Source organism: Nerophis lumbriciformis, linkage group LG33, assembly GCF_033978685.3.
Source record: "Nerophis lumbriciformis linkage group LG33, RoL_Nlum_v2.1, whole genome shotgun sequence".
NCBI classification, from domain to species: Eukaryota; Metazoa; Chordata; class Actinopteri; order Syngnathiformes; family Syngnathidae; genus Nerophis; species Nerophis lumbriciformis.
The window spans coordinates 3,943,060-3,965,968 of NC_084580.2; the positions used below are offsets into that span (position 1 = coordinate 3,943,060).

A 22,909-nucleotide genomic window follows, 5' to 3' on the forward strand; every position below is an offset into this window, starting at 1 on the left:
CGTGACTAGGTTGGTAGAAGGTGGGGATAGAACCAGGAACCCTCAGGTTGCTGGCACGGCCACTCTCCCAACCGAGCCACGACGTCCCCCAGGAGCTGCTATCATGCTTGGCCAATTAAGATGGCTCGGTCATGTCATCCGAATGCAAGCCAACCGCCTTCCACGCAAAATTCTATATGGCCAGCTACACCTGGGCTGCCGCTCAAGCTCTTCCTAAATAAGTGCAACATACAGCCTACTGCCTTGGAAGCTGCCTCTTCGCACTTCCTGGCATAGATTATGCCGTCAAGGTGCAGAAGCGGCAGAGGAGAACAGACGAAAACCCCCTTTGGCGAAAAGAGGGAGGAGAAAGGCGGCCATGTCTGCAGCTGCCCCATCGAGTCAGGTCTACAGTTGTCACGTCTGTGGCAGGCAGTGTGCATCGTGCTGCATAGTCACCAACAAACACACAAAGAGTAGCAGAGGTCATCATCGGTCACAATGGACTACCTAAAGCAAATATATATATACCGTATTTTTCGGACTATAAGTAGCAGTTTTTTTCATAGTTTGGCCGGGGGTGCGACTTATACTCAGGAACAACTTATGTGTGAAATTATTAACACATTACCGTAAAATATCAAATAATATTATTTAGCTCATTCACGTAAGAGACTAGACGTATAAGATTTCATCGGATTTAGCGATTAGGAGTGAGATTGTTTGGTAAACGTATAGCATGTTCTATATGTTATAGTTATTTGAATGACTCTTATCATAATATGTTACGTTAACATACCAGGCACGTTCTCAGTTGGTTATTTATGCGTCATATGACGTACACTTATTCAGCCTGTTGTTCACTATTCTTTATTTATTTTAAATTGCCTTTCAAATGTCTGTACTCCAGTGCGATTTATATATGTTTTTTTCCTTCTTTATTATGCATTTTCAGCCGGTGCGACTTATACTCCATATTTATATATATATATATATATATATATATATATATATATACATACAGTATATATATATATATATATATATATATATATATATATATATATATATATATACATACATATATATATATATATATATATATATATATATATACATACATACATACATATATATATATATATATATATATATATATATATATATATATATATATATATATATATATATATATATATATATATATATATATATATATACATACATACATATGAGGTGACGACTTGTCCAGGGTGTACCCCGCCTTCCGCCCGATTGTAGCTGAGATAGGCTCCAGCACCCCCGCGACCCCGAAAGGGATAAGCGGTAGAAAATGGATGGATGGATGGATATATACAGTATATACATATGATATATTTGAATGTTGTCAGTGTACAGCTTATATAGCAGGATAGATTTAATATCCAAAGAAAATTACACGAGTTGACTTAAAGTGTACTTAGTCTGTACACATTAAGTTGTAAATGTTTTGTCTACCAAATGTTACAAAATGTAAAACTACGTCAAAGAGTGCGTAGGGTGTCGCGTAAACATGCGTACATGTTTTCATTATTACCGTGTTGTAGGAAAAGATGAAAGGGGCTCAGTCAGTATCAGGAAACACCCATCAGTGTGTAACAGGAAAAGCATTTTCTGTGTGTTTTACTAAATGACCCACAGCACATGTGCTGTATGTCAAAATGTGTTTGAGTTAGGTGACCGAGTCCACATGTTGCACTGAGCGTGCTTACAGTATATTGCGAAAGAGAGAGCCGTCGTCCAATCGATGACGTACGCTTCTGCCTCAGTGTGAGCTGTTCCCATGGTGACTAAGTGCTTTGGTTTAGGGTCACCAATGACATCATAAAACAGGGCACAAGGACCTTTGCTTTGAAATGACAGGAAACGAATCACCCAGCAAGCTCATTCAGACGCATAATTAATCAAACAATAGTTGCTCTTTGACAAAAGTCACATGGTGATACTCACAAATGTCGCACAACAGAATCAAAACGGAGCCCTCTCGCATTCCACAGCAGTTCTCCAAGACGTTCAGATACTACGGAGGGAAAAGGGGCACAGTCAGACAAGAATAATGACCTTCATGTCATATGAAACTGTCCTCATTGTGATTTAGAGCATGTCCTCATTTCATTGCCATTACAGAGCTATTTTCCATCCATTAAGTACATTCTGTTCCTGACGGATCAGACATGCAAGATTTGAGCAGAAAACCCAATTATTGACTCAAAATTGTTGATCTTGGTTCGTCTTCTAGAGAAGAAAAAAATCAGCTATTTTCTTTCCAACTGATTTATTTGATGTTTGTACTGATAAAATGCCTGTGAGGAGAGGATTAAAATCTCTAATCCAATCCAATTTGCTTTTTTTGAATCTGAGCTATTAAAAATGCCATGGACTTGTGGTTCAAGATAGTTAGAATGTTGTTTTCTCTTTTGCTAATAATCTGCACGGCCTTAGCTGCACACTCACTGGTTTCAAATAGAAAACAAGCTCCAAAATTGCTAACCAAAACAAATTCCAATACAGCATTAAATTAAAGCATTACAGTATTGACCCAACATATTTGTTTTTAAGACACACTCAAAGACAACTTAGCAGATAGTTAAGCCCAACCTGTGAGACACTGTGTCACAGGTGCGTCTCTCCAGGGCACTGGTATATATGCAGAAAAGGGAAGAAAAGCTCTGATTTGCTTCGACTGAAGGTAATTTAGGCCCTAAATAATATGTCAAGCAAAAACACTTCACTTTTACAGATTTCTTTTTGGGAAATTACCATCTTATATTTGCGTCAATACGATAGTCTCGTGCAAGTCCAGGCCCAATGCAGCATAGCTTTTTCCATCAAAACATCAACATCTCATATTTGTACCTTTCTCAGATCTCCTCCCTGGCAGTACTCCATTGCCAGCAGTGGCAGGTCATTGGTGGTCACAAGCTTTTGCATCCCCTCAGGAACCTCCCTTGCCGCCACCACATTAGCGTGATCCAACCTGAGAGTGTCAAGACATGTTTTCTCATTTAAACAGTATTGTGAAGGTCTTTTAATATGACGTGTATTGAACAGGATAAATCCAAACAAAGTCATTCTAGAATGAGTGCATCGTTCACAATCATTATGAAAGACATGACGATGGATGTATTTTTTATGACATTTTAACTTACATATAAACCAATAAATAACCATTCAAAAAGCGCCAACAATACTCCATTTACATTTTGTGACTTGAATATTAACGAAGTATTAGTTATATTGTTATTATAAGCGCTAATGCAGACAAACTATTTATAGCCGCCTTGATCACGAGCTTGTGTGCCAATGTTGACATGATCGACTGATCAGCTGCTTCCTCGTTTCCTTGCTCGTCAAACTTTATTGTAGATCATAAATCATGCCTCTCACCTAGAAAGACGAGGATGTATTCTGATAAGTTGACAGTTTGGACACTTTGACAGCCAATTTAGACCCGGTAATGGCGAGAACGACACGAAAAGACACTTGGCTCCACCCCCCCCTATCTTCGGAAGGATTATAAGTCATTCTTGATCTACACAGGACTATATGAACATTCTGGCAGTCGACATCCTAATGACAGCAGACCTTATACAGTTTTATTATGTTTGTTGGCTCTCATAAAGTCTGCAGTGAGTGCTCATCAGTGATGAACGTCATGATGCGTTTTTAAAATTATTGTGCCGCGTATGCTCGAAATTAGCAAAATAAGTAAATATTAAATGTTATTATAAAAGTGCCTGTTGCTACATTACATATATACAGGTGTGGTCAAAAGTTTACATACACTTGTAAAGAACATACTGCCATGGCTGTGGTACAACTGTTATTTTCTTGTGATAGAGTGATTGGAGCACATACTGTTTGTCACAAAAAACATTCATGAAGTTTGATTATTTTATAAATTCATTATGGGTCTACTGAAAATGTGACCAAATCTGCAGGGTCAAAAGTATACATACAGCAATGTTAATATTTGCTTACATGTCCCTTGGCAAGTTTTACTGCAATAAGGCACTTTTGGTAGCCATCCGCAATTTTTGACCACTCCTCTTGACAAAATTGGTGCAGTTCAGCTAGATTTGTTGGTTTTCTGACATGGATTTGTTTCTTCAGCATTGTCCACACGTTTAAGTCAGGACTTTGGGAAGGCCATTCTAAAACCTTAATTCTAGCCTGATTTAGCCATTCCTTTACCACTTTTGACGTGTGTTTGGGGTCATTGTCCTGTTGGAACACCCAACTGTGCCCAAGACCCAACTTCCGGGCTGATGATTTTAGGTTGTCCTGAAAAATGTGGAGGTAATCCTCCTTTTTCATTGTCCCATTTACTCTCTGTAAAGCACCAGTTCCATTGGCAGCAAAACAGGCCCAGAGCATAATACTACCACCACCATGCTTTACGGTGGGCATGGTGTCCCTGGTATTAAAAGCCTCACATTTTCTCCTCCAAACATATCGCTGGGAATTGTGGCCAAACAGCTAAATTTTTGTTTCATCTGATCACAGAACTTTCCTCCAGAAGGTCTTATCTTTGTCCATGTGATGTCTTTCATAATGATAATGAACGATAAGCACAATTAAAATAAAAAAGTGCAGTTCCCCTTTAAAGCTGAAATGTATTAATGTTGCATCAAATAATAAGTTCACAACTATTATATCAAAACATTTTTCATATTAAGCCCGTTTCCAACCAGGCTTCGCAATTATGATATCAAAGAGAAACAAAGATAGTGAGTAAGCACTAGTTGGCAGCAGCTGCGAGGAAAACGCCCTGTAATAGGATGAAATCTTAACTCAGGGTGGGGCCTTGATTTGAACAATATTTTAACATAAAAAAGGGCAGATGAGTGTGTTGTCTTGCATACCATCATAAGGTTTATAGTATGTTGACACAAAGAAACTTACTTTGAGGGAGCCTGGCTCCAAAAATGACAACCTATAAAAGGAACATTGACCACAACAGTATACCGGTACATTATTTGATCTTAGCTAATTTGGATATCCTGTAGATGTGATTGTTCTGTGGAGTGTTAGTTGAAAGAATATGACAGTATAGCACTAACTGCTTTGTGGAAACTGGCTACACTCATGTTGATGGACTGAAACCCTATGCTTCAGCTTCTGCCAGGCAAAGCAAAGGAAAAAACTCACGATAAAAACACCAATTAATGCATGACAACGTCAATACCAGGAGACACTGCAATAATAAGAAGTAGGCAGGTTATTATGAAGCCCTGAAATGTTCAGCAGTCTGTAGACAAACAGTGTTTGATCAAATTAGTAAGCAAACCTGAATGTGCTCTCAAGATAATCACAGGATGCTTTCAAAAGCATGGGAGATTACAATTGTATGACTTCAAGTGGAAAATAAATGTCTATTTTAAAAACACATTGAAGTGTAGGATGATAGGACAAATTAGCAGGCATGTATACGCCTACAAAAAACATTGAGTGTGGTAGAACTCAACTATTAAGGTCATGTTTTGTCAGAATAAGTGCTTAGACATTTGTGCTGTAATATTATAATAGCAGGCTACCTCAAGCATGCCCACTAGACTGTAATTGTTCCACAGGTAGGAGTGGGGCTGCACAAAAGGTCTGTGGTAATAACCACGTCTGTATAAGAACGACACACTTGTTGAACTGAAATGTTTTATACCCACGTTTGGGCTGGCACACACATAAATGTCTTGAGTCACAATCAATTTAAATACACCCCCACAAAGCAGACTTAGGTGGAAATGAAAACACAGACGTAGAAAACAATGAGGGGGTGGCATGTGATTCTGTCAGACATAACCACCTAATGTCCATAAATAACTTTAAACTTCTGAGCATTCAAGGCCTTGTGTGACCTTTACTATTTCGGGATCAACATTTTGTGTTGAGAAAACAGAAATGGGTGTGTGACACTAAAATGTCAAACATGTTATTGAATGTGCAGTCTTGAGTGGCAAGTGTTTTTTAATTTCTAACACCACCTAACAGAGTGGCCAGTACACATAAAGAGGAAAACCCCTTAAAAAGAAATTACTGGAAAAACGACTAAAATAAGATCATGGCAGACAAGATCCATCCATCCATTTTCTACCGCTTGTCTCTTTTTGGGGTCGCGGGGGTGCTGAAGCCTATTTCAGCTGCATTCGGGTGGAAGGCGGGGTACACCCTGTACAAGTCGTCAACTCATCACAGGGCCAAACACAGATAGACAGACCACATTCACACTCACATTAACACACTAGGGCCAATTTAGTGTTGCCAATCAACCTATCCCCAGGTGCATATCTTGGGAGGTGGGAGAAAGCCGGAGTACCCGGAGGGAACCCACGCAGTCACGGGGAGAACATGCAAACTCCACACAGAAAAATCCCGAGCCCGGGATTAAACTCAGGACTACTCAGGACCTTCGCACATGCACTAACCCCTGTGCCATGGCAGACAAGAATTACCATATTTTCCGAACTATAAGCTTTTAACTCTGCGACTTTTACAAAGGTGCAGCTAATCTATTAATTTTTCTTCGCTAATGGCTAAATTATGGAATGGATTAAAGGGGTTGGCAACCCGCGGCTCTAGAGCCGCATGCTTTAGTGCCGCCGTAGTGGCTGCCTGGAGATTTTGCTAAAAATGGAATAAAATGGAAAAAGATGGGGGGGGGAAAGTATTTTTTTGTTTTAATATGGTTTCTGTAGGAGGACAAACATGACACAAATCTTCCTTTTGCTAAAAAGCCCACTGTTTGTATTAAACATTGTTCACTGATGAGATTAATAGGCAAGCGCCGTTTTGTTTTACTAATTTTGGCGGTCCTTTAACTCACCGTAGTTTGTTTACATATACAATTTTCTCCGACGCTGCCACAGAAAGACGTGTTTTGTGCCACTCCTTCTTTGTCTCATTTTGTCAAACAAACTTTTTATGCTGTGCGTGAATGCACAAAGGTGAGCTTTGCTGATGTTATTGACATGTATGGAGTGCTAATCAGGCTTATTTGGTCAGTGCATGACTGCAAGTTAATCGATTATGTTTATATAATTCACTCAAAGCGCTTTTACATATGGAAACCCGTGGCTTGGTTGGGAGAGCGGCCGTGCCAGCAACCTGAGGATTCCTGGTTCGATCCCCGGCTTCCATCATCCTAGTCACGTTCGCTGTGTCCTTGAGCAAGACACTTCACCCTTGCCCCCTGATGGGTCGTGGTTAGGGCCTTGCATGGCAGTGTTGTAAATGTATGGGTGAATGTGGAAATAGTGTCAAAGTGCTTTGAGTACCTTGAAGGTAGAAATGCGCTATACAGGTATAACCCATTTACCATTATCTAAGTTACATTTAAACCAGGGAGAAGGTGGGTAACGTGTCTTGCCCAAGAACACAACAGCAGTGACTAGGATGGCGGAAGCGGGGATTGAACCTGGAACCCTCAAGTTGCTGGCTGCCACGCTCTACCAACTGAACCACGCCGCCCCGTACATATAGGCTAGCTGTATGTACATATTGCCTCGTTTGTAGGTATATTTGAGCTCATGTAATTTCCTTTACTTAGGTCCTCTGTGTATTTAATTTATATTTGCATTTCTCATGTATGTACCATTGGCTGCTTTTCTGATAGTAGTTAGTGTGCCGTTATAGACCATAGCAAATGTTACCCAGCATGCAAAGATTGTAATAAATCCATTAAAAGAAGACAGCCTGCCGTTTACTTTAACTTGGACACACAACCTCTGAGAAGCCTCGGTTTTACTTATATTTTCCAATGTAGTAAAAATGTGTAGAAGAAATATCAAAGTTCGCCATTTCTGCCAACAAAGATTTGCGCAAGCCTGCGACGCATAGTCTGTTGATAGTAGGCTATTATAGTTACTATAGACACTTACATCATGTGTTGCCTTCATTATAACACTTACACAAGGCTTTTAATTTTTTGCGGCTTTTTTTCCAGACATTTTTTGGTGTTATTTTTGGTCCAATGTGGCTCTTTCAACATTTTGGGTTGCTGACCCCTAGATTAAGCAAAGAAATCAAACAATGTACTAATATGATCCACTTTAAGAAACTGTTCTAACTCAACATGTTTACAAGGTACAAGGAAGAAAAATCCTGACAAACATTTTGAACGTTATTAAAAAATGAGAAAATCTTATTTATGTCATGAAGGATGAGTAAAGATAAAAATTACTTTTTTGTTTTTTTGATCAGCCGTTTTACTGCCGTGTTAAAGCCATCGTTTGGAAACTATTAACATATCTAATTTTACCACATAACAGTATATATGGCTTATAGTCTGGTGCGGCTAATATATGAAAAAAATATTTTTTCTTCTAAAATTTAGTGGGTGCGGTTTATATTCCGCAAAATACAATAAATACATCATATGAAACTTGTTATTTTGGTTAGGGCTGGTAGAGTGGTGGCACACAACTACATACAGTACATGCACACAAGTGGGTTCACTTCCCAACCAGTGCCCCAACACCTTCCCACTGGATTTATCCAGTGCTTGTCTTAAGCCTGGATAGGTTGCTTTAAAAATAACAGTAACTGCTAAACATTACTGGTTACAGATGTAGAAAAAAAAAACTGTATTGATGACCATATTGTGGCAAGCGGTGGATTCTGATAAGTCAACATAAATAAGAAGCCTAACTCAATAACACAAATCATAATATGAATACCAATACCAATTTCGACCCTGGTATCGGAGAAACACCCAAAATAGTAAATTGAACAGAATATAAGACGATCCTGTATACAGTATAAGATGTATACAAATTATTTTTTAAGACCAAAGATCAAAAACTAAATTATTACTTTTTCCTAAATTATGTTTTCAGTTTCAATGAAATAGCAACTGGTACATTATATCATATATATTGAATGACTCTGCTTCATTGATCAGCATTACGGTATCTTGGAATTAGCAACAGAACTCCTCCTCTTTTGTTTGTTAAATTGCTAAAAAACTTTTGTGACATCTGTTTTCCAGAATATCTTTGTGTCGCGGCTACATCTCTTCAGGTCACTGGAAGAAAAGCCAAGGTTGTTCTTCTGCTTGCTTGTATAAATCTCAAGATCAGTCTTTTTTCGATTTTCTTCTAAGGAAAACTACAGTTGTCTAGTTGAGCCTATCTCTATCCATCTACCAGACACTAGTACAGGATGATGAAATGCCTTTGTTTGATGACACTAGCACTATAATATAAACATGCATTTGAGAGCTTAGAAGAGTACAAGTGAATACAGTGAATCATTAACTTTTTAAATGACTGACTGACCTCTTCATGATTTGTATCTCCAGACACCATCGCTCCTTGTTTCGCTCACTCAGCTCCTGGCGGCACTGTTTAATAGCAATCTGCTCGTCCGTATCCTAAAAGCACACAAATATTTTTTTTGTAAAAACTGTCATTTTCAAAGGGAAACGGACAAGACAAGTACGAGCTGCCATGAATAAAAGGCTTGTCAAACCGATTTGGCTCATGTATTAATAATAAAAGAAGCAATAAGCCACGGATGATTAATAGACATATATGTAATTTATATACTGAACATTCATCAGACAAATATGATATCCTGCAGAGGACCAAGGACATAGTCTATATGTACCGTAGTTTACAGTCTGTCAAAGAGGTGATGAGCCACACAAGTGGACATATCTCATTCCGGGTTTCACGCCGTCACCGTGGACCTGCTTCCCGTAACCCGATCTAAATCCTAATAATAACCTGAGGCATTGTCATCAATACGGGAAGAAGGAAGTTTAATCATCAGGAGTGCCCCCTTTGGGTACTCAGTAAGCCCTTGGCTTGTCAAATGCCTTTTTGTACTTCCTGAGGTGCGGTGATACTTAAATGTGACTAGTTGTGGAAAAGATTGTACAAAAATCGGTTTGGGGAATGTTACTAACCAGTAATATTGCTTGATTAAGAATCAGCTTTGCATGTGTTACAATATACAATCAGTAATGATCAGTTGCAATACAAAACGTAATAACATCAATCTACAAACTTTGTAGTAAAAACCATCCTTGTTCATACCGACTATCAAAACAAACTGTAATAAGCATGCCAGGATAGTAGTGGGCAACATCAGAATTTGTAGGTTGATGGACAATGACAATAAAGAAGCGCATCAATCGAATTCATTTTAATCAGCCCCATGAGTCATCCAGCAACTATTAAATTATGAAAATAAATTACTGAAGTATGATACGTCTAATATTTTTTTATTTCTGACCATCCAAAATGTTGCCACACACACAAAGGATGGGGGATTCTCGTCTGTCCATCATCGGTCTTTGCAGCGCAAGCACCGATCCTGCAAGCCGTGTGTGGAACTGTCAGTTTGCACGTGCTTCGGACACATGCTAAATAAAACGCAAAATAGTGCTCGCAAAACGGTGATGAGTGTTGATAAATCCCATTGCTCGTGCTAATTAATCATAATTGCATCTTCCCCTCCCAGTATTGTGGCTGTTTTGATGATCAGCATATATTTTGCATATTAATGAAGACAGAGATGCTAAATGGATTGCACACCTTATTCTGTTCACTTAACGTGTCTTAGTACACACAAACCTACAGTATTATGAAAATGACCGTTTGCTGTATACAACAAATTCTGATAAGTCTTCTGTAAAAGTCTGTCTTGTCAAAACCCTCCCCTTTCAAATGGACCGCCAAAACAAACTGTAATATGCATGCCAGGTCAAAAGTGGGCGACGTTAATATGTAATAGGTGTGTTGTCGTGGCTGAGTAGTTAGTGTGATGAACAATAAAACCGTTGGGTTTGACCTACACAGGTTTAAGTCCTGCCTGAAACTACATTTTCTGTGGCCAACGATGGACATGACTGTCGAGACGAGAACTTGGGTCGAGGTTGGTCTGAACTTTATTGTAAACAAGTTTATATTATGACTGACTTATTGCAGTACCATTTCTTTTTTAAATAAATTATATGTAATGACATTAATGAAGAGGGGTTAGTGTGTCTGCCTCACGATACGAAGGTCCTGGGTTCGATCCTGCCCTCGGGATCTTTCTGTGTGGAGGTTGCATGTTCTCCCCGTGACTGCGTGGGTTCCCTCCGGGTACTCCGGCTTCCTCCCACCTCCAAAGACATGCACCAGGGAATAGGTTGATTGGCATCACTAAATTGGCCCTAGTGTGTGAATGTTGTCTGTCTTTCTGTGTTGGCCCTGTGATGAGGTGGCGACTTGTCCAGGGTGTACCCCGCCTTCCGCCCGAATGCAGCTGAAATAGGCTCCAGCACCCATGTGACCCCGAACGGGACAAGCGGTAGAAAATGGATGGATGGATGGATGGACATTAATGTTGTCAAAAACCTCTCCGTTAAAACAATTTGTAATGTACATGCCAAGCCAGTAGTTGGCGACGTTTGGGAAGGAAGAAACTGTTCAAATTCAAAGTGTTTACAAAGTACAAAAAAGAAGAATACTGATCAAAAAAATTTAAACTTTAATGAAATATTAGATTATCATAACACAATCAAATTGTGTACAAATTGAAACCAGTGGTTAAGAAGTTAAGTTAAAGTTAAAGTTAAAGTACCAATGATTGTCACACACACACTAGGTGTGGTGAAATTTACATAGGTGTGGTGAAATATACATGCCAACCCCTTGTTCACTCCCTGGGAGGTGAGGGGAGCAGTGGGCAGCAGCGGTGGCTGCACTCAGGAATCATTTTTGGTGATTTAACCCCCAATTCCAACCCTTGATGCCGAGTGTCAAGCAGGGAGGTAATGGGTCCCATTTTTATAGTCTTTGGTATGACTCGGCCGGGGTTTAAACTCACAACCTACCAATCTCAGGGCGGACACTCTAACCACAAGGCCATGAAGCGATAGACTTGAAATCCATCGGGTTCTATCCGCACAGGTTAGAGTCCTGCCGATAACAATTATGTTTTGAGGCAACCGATGGAAACGAGAACATGAAGGTTCGAGTCCTGCTGAAAACATTCCTATTTTGGGGCAACCGATGGACACGTCTGTCAAGATAAGACTATGGGTCGAGGTTGGTCTGAGCTCTATTGTAGATACAACATACTTGAACAACAATGATCTGTTGCAATACAGAAAGTTTTGTCATGTAATGACGTCAATGTTGTAAACACCTTCCCAGTTCAAAAAACCTCTGCGTACATACTGACCGTCAAAAAAACAAACATCTGTACTATGCATGCCAAGCCAAAGTTGGGCAACATCAGTATGCGAAATAGGCAATGAGTGTGTTGTTGTGTCTGAGTGGTTAAAGCAATGGACTAGAAATGCATTGGGTTCTACCTGCGCAGGTTAGAGTCCTGCTGATGACATCTCTGTTTTAGGGAAACTGATGAACACGACTGTCAAGACGAGAGGTTAGTCTGAGCTCTTTTGTAAACTAAGTGTATATTATGACAATGACCTATTGATGTACAACAAAATTCTGAGAAGTCTTATGTGATGATTTCAGTCTTGCCAAAAAACACCCACTCTTTATACGGACAAAGCAAACTGTAATATGCATGCCAAGCCAGAGAGGCAAAATCAATATGTGAAAACTACAAAGTGCATTGTCATGCCCGAGTGGTTAAGGTGATGGACTAGAATTCCATTGGGTTCCACCCAGGCAGGTTCAAATCCTGCTGATACCAAACCTGTTTTGGGGCAAAGGATGCAGATGAGAATATAACTGTTCGAGGCCTGCCGAAAACAGTCTTATTTTGGGGCAACTGATGGACACGACTGTGAAGACGAGAACTCGGATCAAGCTTGGTGTGACCTCTATTGTAAACTAATGGCCTGATTTGCTAAAGGTTTGCGCACACAAAGCTGATCTACTAAATGTGTGAAAAGTAGATTGCCTCTGTTAAGTGAGCGAAAAACAGCGTGCAAACCCTGTTTTCATTAATATGCATCAAAACATTCACAATACTGGGAGGAGAATATGCACATATAAGTATTAAGCACGCTCCATATGATTTATCAACACTCATCACCGTTTTGCCAGCACTATTTTGCCATTTACTTAGCACTTGTGAGAAGGACGTGCAAACTAACAACGTGCTGCACAAACACACAATGGACAGAGAATCCTCCGTCCTACATGTGTGTGTCTACATATTAGAATGGTCAGAAATTAAAAATATTAGACATATCGTCTAATTCAGCAACATAATGTTATTATTTTATAGCTGCTAGAGGACCTAAAGGGCTGATTAAACAAATTCAATAGCTGCGTTTTCTTTCTTTCTTTCTTTCTTTCTTTTTAGTTTATTTCGAACATGAACACACTTACATCATAATACATCACACAATTTCATATCATTTCATTTTACATCATGCCCGAAAAGGAGTAGGAAGAAGCAAAGCTTATTTAATCCTACCCCTTTCCCACTTCAAAGCGTTTACAAATATATAGAATCATTTACTGACCTTTTTATATAATAAAATAACATCTATGAATTAGTGTACAACAGTTTTGTAATATGTAATTAATTAATTAATTCAGTCATCATTAACATACTGAGATGAAGAATATCTAATTTTCAATAAGGTTGAAAGTATTTCTCATAATTCTTGTTTTTTGTACTCTGTAAGCACTATTATTTTGAACAACCTCTTAAACTGAATCATATCAGTACAATTTTTAACTTCTTTACTTAATCCATTCCATAATTTAATTCCACATACTGATATGCTAAAGGTTCTAAGTGTTGTACGTGCATATAAATGTTTTAAATTATTTTTTCCTCTAAGGTTATATTTCTCCTCTTTAGTTGAGAAGAATTGTTGTACATTCTTTGGTAGCAGGTTATAGTTTGCTTTGTACATCATTTTAGCTGTTTGCAATTTTACCAAATCACCGAACTTTAATATTTCTGACTTAATAATTAAAGGGTTTGTGTGTTCTCTATATCCAACATTATGTATTATTCTAACTGATCTTTTTTGTAACACGGTTAGCGAATGTAGCGCACATTTGTAGTTATTTCCCCATATTTCTGCACAATAACTCAGATATGGTAACACTAGCGAGCAGTAGAGAATATGTAGTGATTTATGGCCCAGGACATATTTTGCTTTATTCATTATTGAAATGTTTTTTGCCACCTTATGTTGTATGTTTTGTAAATGAGATTTCCAGTTCATTTGATCATCTATTAATACTCCCAAAAATCTAGTTTCTTTACGCTTTCTATGTCTACTCCGTCTATTTGTATTTGTGTATGATGCTCTTTTCTACTATTACCAAATAGCATTATTTTAGTTTTACTGAGATTCAAAGATAGTCTGTTTTTGTCAAACCATCTTTTTAATTTGTTAATTTCTTCTGTTATTATTTGTATTATCTTCTGTGTGCTCTCTCCTGAACAGAAAGCAGTTGTGTCGTCCGCAAATAAAACCAACTTTAGGTCCTTCGTAACCTTACAAATGTCGTTTATATAAAGATTGAACAATCTTGGTCCCAGTATTGATCCCTGGGGTACACCACAGGATATATCTAGCCGTGTTGACATATTTTCACCCATCTTCACATATTGCTTCCTGTTGGTTAAATAACTTCTTACCCAATTCAATACCAAACCTCTGATGCCATATCGTTCTAATTTTCGTATTAAAATATCATGATTAATTGTGTCAAATGCTTTTGTTAAGTCCATGAATACTGTGGCCGCACATTCTTTACCATCTATTGCATTGGTAATTTCCTCTGTTATTTTGGTTAATGCTATTGATGTTGAGATATTTGCTCGGAATCCATATTGGTTCTCCACAAGCTTTTGTTAATAAATAAATCTAATCGACTATTGAATAATTTTTCCAAGATTTTGGAGAATTGTGGAAGTAATGAAACTGGTCTGTAGTTAGTAAACTGGTGTACGTCTCCATTCTTATAAATTGGTACGACTTTTGCAATTTTCATTATATCAGGGTTTTGGTTTCTTTTAGTAATTTTTTTAATGACGTTCGTTTTTTCACAAAGATATTATTAAAATATTTCTTATATGATAAAAAAACTTCTTGAAGTATGCATTTTTTGCGTGTTGAGCAAAGTAAGTGAAGCATCTCTTCCAGGCACCTTCAGCGGTAAAACAAGAAAAAAAGAAAAGAAAACAAAAAGTGGTGTCAATGTAGATGTACTGCACGTCTGCTTCTAAAATGCCAATAAAAAGTAATACATGTCTCGTGCATGCTTGAAAACAGCAAAACGCAGTAAAAAAAACAACCTGTAATATAATTGCAAAGCCAAAGGTGGGCGACATCAGTATGTGAACATTGCTAAAGATAAGTTGTCGTGGCTGAGTGGTTAAGGTAATGGGCTCGATATTCATTAGGTTATACCCGACCAGGTTTGAGTCCTGCCAATAAAGACTTTCTTTTGGGGCAAGCTATGTCGAGACGAGACAAGTTATTGAGCTTGTTTTTCAACTACAAATCCCGTTTCCATATGAGTTGGGAAATTGTGTTAAATGTAAATATAAACGGAATACAATGATTTGCAAATCATTTTCAACCCATATTCAGTTGAATATGCTACAAAGACAACATATTTGATGTTCAATCTGATAAACATTTTTTTGCAAATAATCATTAACTTTAGAATTTGATGCCAGCAACACGTGACAAAGAAGTTGGGAAAGGTGGCAATAAATACTGATAAAGTTGAGGAATGCTCATCAAACACTTATTTGGAACATCCCATAGGTGTGCAGGCTAATTGGGACCAGGTGGGTGCCATGATTGGGTATAAAAACAGCTTCCCAAAAAATGCTCAGTCTTTCACAAGAAAGGATGGGGCGAGGTTCACCCCTTTGTCCACAACTGCATGAGCAAATAGTCAAACAGTTTAAGAACAAAGTTTCTCAAAGTGCAATTGCAAGAAATTTAGGGATTTCAACATCTATGGTCCGTAATATCATCAAAAGGTTCAGAGAATCTGGAGAAATCACTCCACGTAAGCGGCATGGCCGGAAACCAACATCGAATGACCGTGACCTTCGATCCCTCAGACGGCACTGTATCAAAAACCGACATCAATCTCTAAAGGATATCACCACATGGGCTCAGGAACACTTCAGAAAACCACTGTCACTAAATACAGTTCGTCGCTACATCTGTAAGTGAAAGTTAAAGCTCTACTATGCAAAGCGAAAGCCATTTATCAACAACATCCAGAAACGCCGCCGGCTTCTCTGGGCCCGAGATCATCTAAGATGGACTCATGCAAAGTGGAAAAGTGTTCTGTGGTCTGACGAGTCCACATTTCAAATTGTTTTTGGAAATATTCAACATCATGTCATCCGGACCAAAGGGGAAGAGAACCATTCAGACTGTTATCGACGCAAAGTTCAAAAGCCAGCATCTGTGATGGTATGGGGGTGCATTAGTGCCCAAGGCATGGGTAACTTACACATCTGTACCAGTTTATGAGTTTGAACATCAAATATCTTGTCTTTGTAGTGCATTCAATTGAATATGGGTTGAAAAGGATTTGCAAATCATTGTATTCCGTTTATATTTACATCTAACACAATTTCCCAACTCATATGGAAACAGGGTTTGTAAGTGTATATTATGACAATGATGTTTTGCTTAACAAAAAATTCTGAAAAGTCTTATGTAATGATTTCAGTCTTGACAAAACCGTCCCCTCTTCCTACTGGCCATCAACACAAGCTGTAATATGCATGCCAGGCCAGAAGTTGGTGACATTGGTATGTGGAAATTGTAAAAGTTATGTTGTCGTTAGGTGTAGGAAAAAATCGATTTTGAAAAAAAAATATTGATTTATACACACCCACATACATACTATATACACAAACACACACACATATACCTATATATATATATATATATATATATATATATATATATATATATATATATATATATATATATATATATATATATACATACATACATACATACATACAGGTAAAAGCCAGTAAATTAGAATATTTTGAAAAACTTGATTTATTTCAGTAATTGCATTCAAAAGGTGTAACTTGTACATTATATTTATTCATTGCACACAGACAGATGCATTCAAATGTTTATTTCATTTAATTTTGATGATTTGAAGTGGCAACAAATGAAAATCCAAAATTCCGTGTGTCACAAAATTAGAATATTACTTAAGGCTAATACAAAAAAGGGATTTTTAGAAATGTTGGCCAACTGAAAAGTATGAAAATGAAAAATATGAGCATGTACAATACTCAATACTTGGTTGGAGCTCCTTTTGCCTCAATTACTGCGTTAATGCGGCGTGGCATGGAGTCGATGAGTTTCTGGCACTGCTCAGGTGTTATGAGAGCCCAGGTTGCTCTGATAGTGGCCTTCAACTCTTCTGCGTTTTTGGGTCTGGCATTCTGCATCTTCCTTTTCACAATACCCCACAGATTTTCTATGGGGCTAAGGTCAGGGGAGTTGACGGGCCAATTTAGAACAGAAATACCGTGGTCCGTAAACCAGGCACGGGTAGATTTTGCGCTGTGTGCAGGCGCCAAGTCCTGTTGGAACTTGAAATCTCCATCTCCATAGAGCAGGTCAGCAGCAGGAAGCATGAAGTGTTCTAAAACTTGCTGGTAGACGGCTGCGTTGACCCTGGATCTCAGGAAACAGAGTGGACCCACACCAGCAGATGACATGGCACCCCAAACCATCACCCAACCATGCAAATTTTGCATTTCCTTTGGAAATCGAGGTCCCAGAGTCTGGAGGAAGACAGGAGAGGCACAGGATCCACGTTGCCTGAAGTCTAGTGTAAAGTTTCCACCATCAGTGATGGTTTGGGGTGCCATGTCATCTGCTGGTGTCGGTCCACTCTGTTTCCTGAGATCCAGGGTCAACGCAGCCGTCTACCAGCAAGTTTTAGAGCACTTCATGCTTCCTGCTGCTGACCTGCTCTATGGAGATGGAGATTTCAAGTTCCAACAGGACTTGGCGCCTGCACACAGCGCAAAATCTACCCGTGCCTGGTTTACGGACCATGGTATTTCTGTTCTAAATTGGCCCGCCAACTCCCCTGACCTTAGCCCCATAGAAAATCTGTGGGGTATTGTGAAAAGGAAGATGCAGAATGCCAGACCCAAAAACGCAGAAGAGTTGAAGGCCACTATCAGAGCAACCTGGGCTCTCATAACACCTGAGCAGTGCCAGAAACTCATCGACTCCATGCCACGCCGCATTAACGCAGTAATTGAGGCAAAAGGAGCTCCAACCAAGTATTGAGTATTGTACATGCTCATATTTTTCATTTTCATACTTTTCAGTTGGCCAACATTTCTAAAAATCCCTTTTTTGTATTAGCCTTAAGTAATATTCTAATTTTGTGACACACGGAATTTTGGATTTTCATTTGTTGCCACTTCAATTCATCAAAATTAAATGAAATAAACATTTGAATGCATCAGTCTGTGTGCAATGAATAAATATAATGTACAAGTTACACCTTTTGAATGCAATTACTGAAATAAATCAAGTTTTTCAAAATATTCTAATTTACTGGCTTTTACATGTATATATATATATATATATATATATATATACCCGATCTCGGATAAGCGGAAGAAGATGGATGGATGGATGGATGGATATATATATATGTATGTATGTATATGTATATATATATATATATATATATATATATATATATACATATATATATATATATATATATATATATATAAATATATAAATATATAAATATGTTATTTATATATTTATATATATATATATATATATATATATATATATATAAACATATATATATATAAATATATAAATATATACATATACATACATACATATATATATATCCATCCATCCATCCATCTTCTTCCGCTTATCCGAGATCGGGTATATATATATATATATATATATATATATATATATATATATATATATATATACATACATATACATACATACATATATATATATCCATCCATCCATCCATCCATCTTCTTCCGCTTATCCGAGGTCGGGTCGCGGGGGCAGCAGCCTAAGCAGGGAAGCCCAGACTTCCCTCTCCCCAGTCACTTCGTTCAGCTCCTCCCGGGGGATCCCGAGGCGTTCCCAGGCCAGCCTGGAGAGATAGTCTTCCTAACGTGTCCTGGGTCTTCCCCGTGGCCTCCTATATATATATATATATATATATATATATATATATATATATATATATATATATATATATATATATATATATATATATATATATCTGTATATATATATATATATATATATATATATATACTGTATATATACATATATATATATATATATATATATATATATATATATATATATATATATATATATATATATATATATATATATATATATATATATGTATGTAGGGGTGTGGGAAAAAAACGATTTGACAATATAAATCGATGTTTTTTTCCAAAACGTTTTTTTCCTACACCCCTAGTTGTCGTGGCCGAGTGGTTAAGGCAATGGAATAGAAAAGTAATTTATGGTACAAAAGGTAATTGAAATAATCCGTAGAAAGGACAAATAGTCACATCATATTCAAACCAAAACAAGCTGCACTTAGGATACCAAATGTATTTCCCATTTTATGTGTCCATGTCATTAAATATTTACAAACGGTACAAACTGTTTAAAGTGTTCTTATCGTGCAACATGCTAAACACACACACACATTTCATAATGACTAACGCCAGTGTAGCACAGTCATAATAAAAGGAAGAGGAAGGTGTGTTCATACTGCCGTACTGTACACTACATCATCCTCTCATCCTGTGACTAGGAGTGATGTCACTATGAAGATTACATTCAATTGTATCCACTACAAGAGCAGAGCTTCCTGGGCTGGCGTCCAACTACAAACACTTTAAGAGCTAAACCTCTTCACGGTTTTCGTCAACTAGGAGACTTTTAGGATAAAGTAATCTGAACTTCGATGTGCAGAAAAGGTCAAATTTTCCTTCTAAGCAATGTAAATGCATCTTGTTCGAACCACCAAAACAATCCCAGAAAACTCCTGTTTTAAATGCAGAACAGCTATTATAATGTATGTTCTACAGTGAATAGTCATAGAATAAAATGTTTATGTATTTATATTTATTGTGTATTATTGCTTAGAAATGTTACATTTTATATGTGTCAACTCCAGGGGCACAAAAAGGATCATGTGCGGTCAAAATTAATTTCCTGATTAATCTATGTGTGTATATATATATATATATATATATATATATATATATATATATATATATATATATATATTAGGGATGTCCCGATCCGATATTTGGATCGGATCGGCCGCCGATATTTGCCAAAAAATGCGTATCGGCAAGGCATGGGAAAATGCCGATTCAGATCCAGTTTAAAAAAAAACTCCGGTCCGTGTTTTCCAACGCACCGATTTAAATAATACATTCCACTTTTCCGCTGCTCCCTAATTACCGTTCCGCATTTTCTAGCACACCTTCAACACATCCACAGGTCTGTGGATTCTCACGCAGTTGCTTTTAGCTGCTGGCATTACACGTCAGGCTCTTCTCACTCTTTCCTGTGTCTCCCTCTCACAGACAGCAAGCGCACCTTCTTACACACGTCACATACTGTCACGTCATACGTCACATACGTATAAGTCCTCTCCCAGCAGAGAGGTAGCAGCATGGCTAACGTTAGCTGTGATGCTAGTGCAGCCGTGTGACCAACGTTTCCTCTAAGGTGCGCGCCTGCGCAATTGCGCACTCGCACTGCTCAAGCGTCCTATGCGCACGGCAAATCTATGTCACGCACAAAATCAAATAAACAAATAAGCGCATAACAATTTTCGACATACGGACACGACAGAGAAAACAGTTTTCGTCATCATTGTTCAAATATTGTAACGTCTGTCGAGACGCTTATCTCCATTCGGTGCCACACGCCCACACCATCAAAATGCCGAGGCAAACATTTCCAGATCAACACCGTATGAAAAAAATAGTGATTTTTTTAGTTGTGATTTCCTTCTCTGCATGGAAGTTTAAAAGTAGCATATATTAATGCAGTATGAAGAAGAATGTTTTAATGTAGACATGCAAGCCTTGAAAGAAAATTTTGAAAATCAAGACTACATTTCCTGCAAATGGGGGCATTTCTACCCTATATTTTAACTTTAGATTTATTCTCATATCAAACTCTTTTGGCTGTCTTTTTGACACTTACATCCGGCGCCCCCCTCCACACCCCGGATTGTAAATAATGTAAATAATTCATTGAGATTATCTTGTGTGATGACTGTATTATGATGATAGTATATATCTGATAGTATATATCTGTATCATGAATCAATTTAAGTGGACCCCGACTTAAACAAGTTGAAAAACGTATTCGGGTGTTACCATTTAGTGGTCAATTGTACAGGATATGTACTTCACTGTGCAACGTACTAATAAAAGTCTCAATCAATCAATCAAAACATATAGAATCATCATACTGCTGTGATTATATGCATCAAGTGTTCATTCAAGGCTAAGGCAAAATATCGAGATATATATCGTGTATCGCAATATGGCCTTAAAATATCTCAATATTAAAAAAAGGCCATATCGCCCAGCCCTAGTTCAACGATGCCATTTCTGTTTGTCATGTATAATTTTGTCTATTTTGTGTTTATCCTTGAATAAACAGGTCAGTTTCTTGTTACCAACCATTGTGTATTATTCAAACTCCCCTAATTCAGCTGGCTAGTTGTTATCAAGAGTACTAAAACCCTTTTTAACATGATTCTGACAACTAAGTAGGCTAAATAACTTTAAACTTTAATACATGCTCGGATAGGCCAGTATCGGTCAGTATCGGTATCGGTCAGTATCGGTATCGGATCGGAAGTGCAAAAACAATATCGGTATCGGATCGGAAGTGCAAAAACCTGGATCCCTAATATATATATATATATATATATATATATATATATATATACATACATACATACATACATACATACATACATACATACATACATATATATATATATATATATATGTATGTGTGGGGAAAAAAATCACAAGACTATTTCATCTCTACAGGCCTGTTTCATGAGGGGGGGTTCCCTCAATCATCAGGAGATTTTAATGGGAGCATTCACATACCATGGTTTATATAGGGCACAGAGTGGGTGGGTACAGGCTGGCGTAGGGGCGTGGTGATTGGCTCATGTGTTACCTAGGAGGTGTTTCCGTCTGTGGCGGCATGCTGTTACAATTTCGCTGCGCTTGTTGAGGGATGACAGGTCTGGACGGTAAATTTATTGTGTTCAGGATTCTTGACCGCACCATTGATGTCCTCAGCTGTTGCAGTGGCTTTAAACTTCATGGCTTGTTGAGGGATGACAGGTCTGGACGGTAAATTTATTTACCGTCCAGACCTGTCATCCCTCAACAAGCGCAGCGAAATTGTAACAGCATGCCGCCACAGACGGAAACACCTCCTAGGTAACACATGAGCCAATCACCACGCCCCTACGCCAGCCTGTACCCACCCACTCTGTGCCCTATATAAACCATGGTATGTGAATGCTCCCATTAAAATCTCCTGATGATTGAGGGAACCCCCCCTCATGAAACAGGCCTGTAGAGATGAAATAGTCTTGTGATTTTTTTCCCACACATACATATATTGCGCTCTACTATGGTATCGAGCACTATTTTTTGGATAACCTTATTAAGACATATATATATATATATATATATATATATATATATATATATATATATATGTATACCAGTGACGTGCGGTGAGGTTGATGGCTGGTGAGGCACTGACTTCATCACAGTCAGATTTACAAACATATGAACCCTAAAGAGTATCTTATTCACCATTTGATTGGCAGCAGTTAACGGGTTATGTTTAAAAGCTCATACC

General features: G+C 38.0%; 1 protein-coding gene across 3 annotated transcripts in view; it reads right to left on the bottom strand.

Moving 5' to 3' along the window:
- The window catches only part of ikbkb (inhibitor of nuclear factor kappa B kinase subunit beta), an 84,655-nt gene that overhangs the window by 49,649 nt on the left and 12,097 nt on the right, over positions 1-22,909 (bottom strand). For 2 of the 3 annotated variants that reach the window (XM_061928950.1, XM_061928948.1), the window contains 3 exons: positions 9,291-9,385; positions 2,875-2,995; positions 1,969-2,038 (listed from right to left, as the gene is read on the bottom strand). In XM_061928950.1, the coding sequence (XP_061784934.1) occupies positions 1,969-2,038; positions 2,875-2,995; positions 9,291-9,298 (199 nt within the window). In that variant the 5' untranslated portion in view covers positions 9,299-9,385. The remainder of the gene's footprint in view (positions 1-1,968; positions 2,039-2,874; positions 2,996-9,290; positions 9,386-22,909) is intronic. The other variant, XM_061928949.1, reaches the window with a different exon arrangement.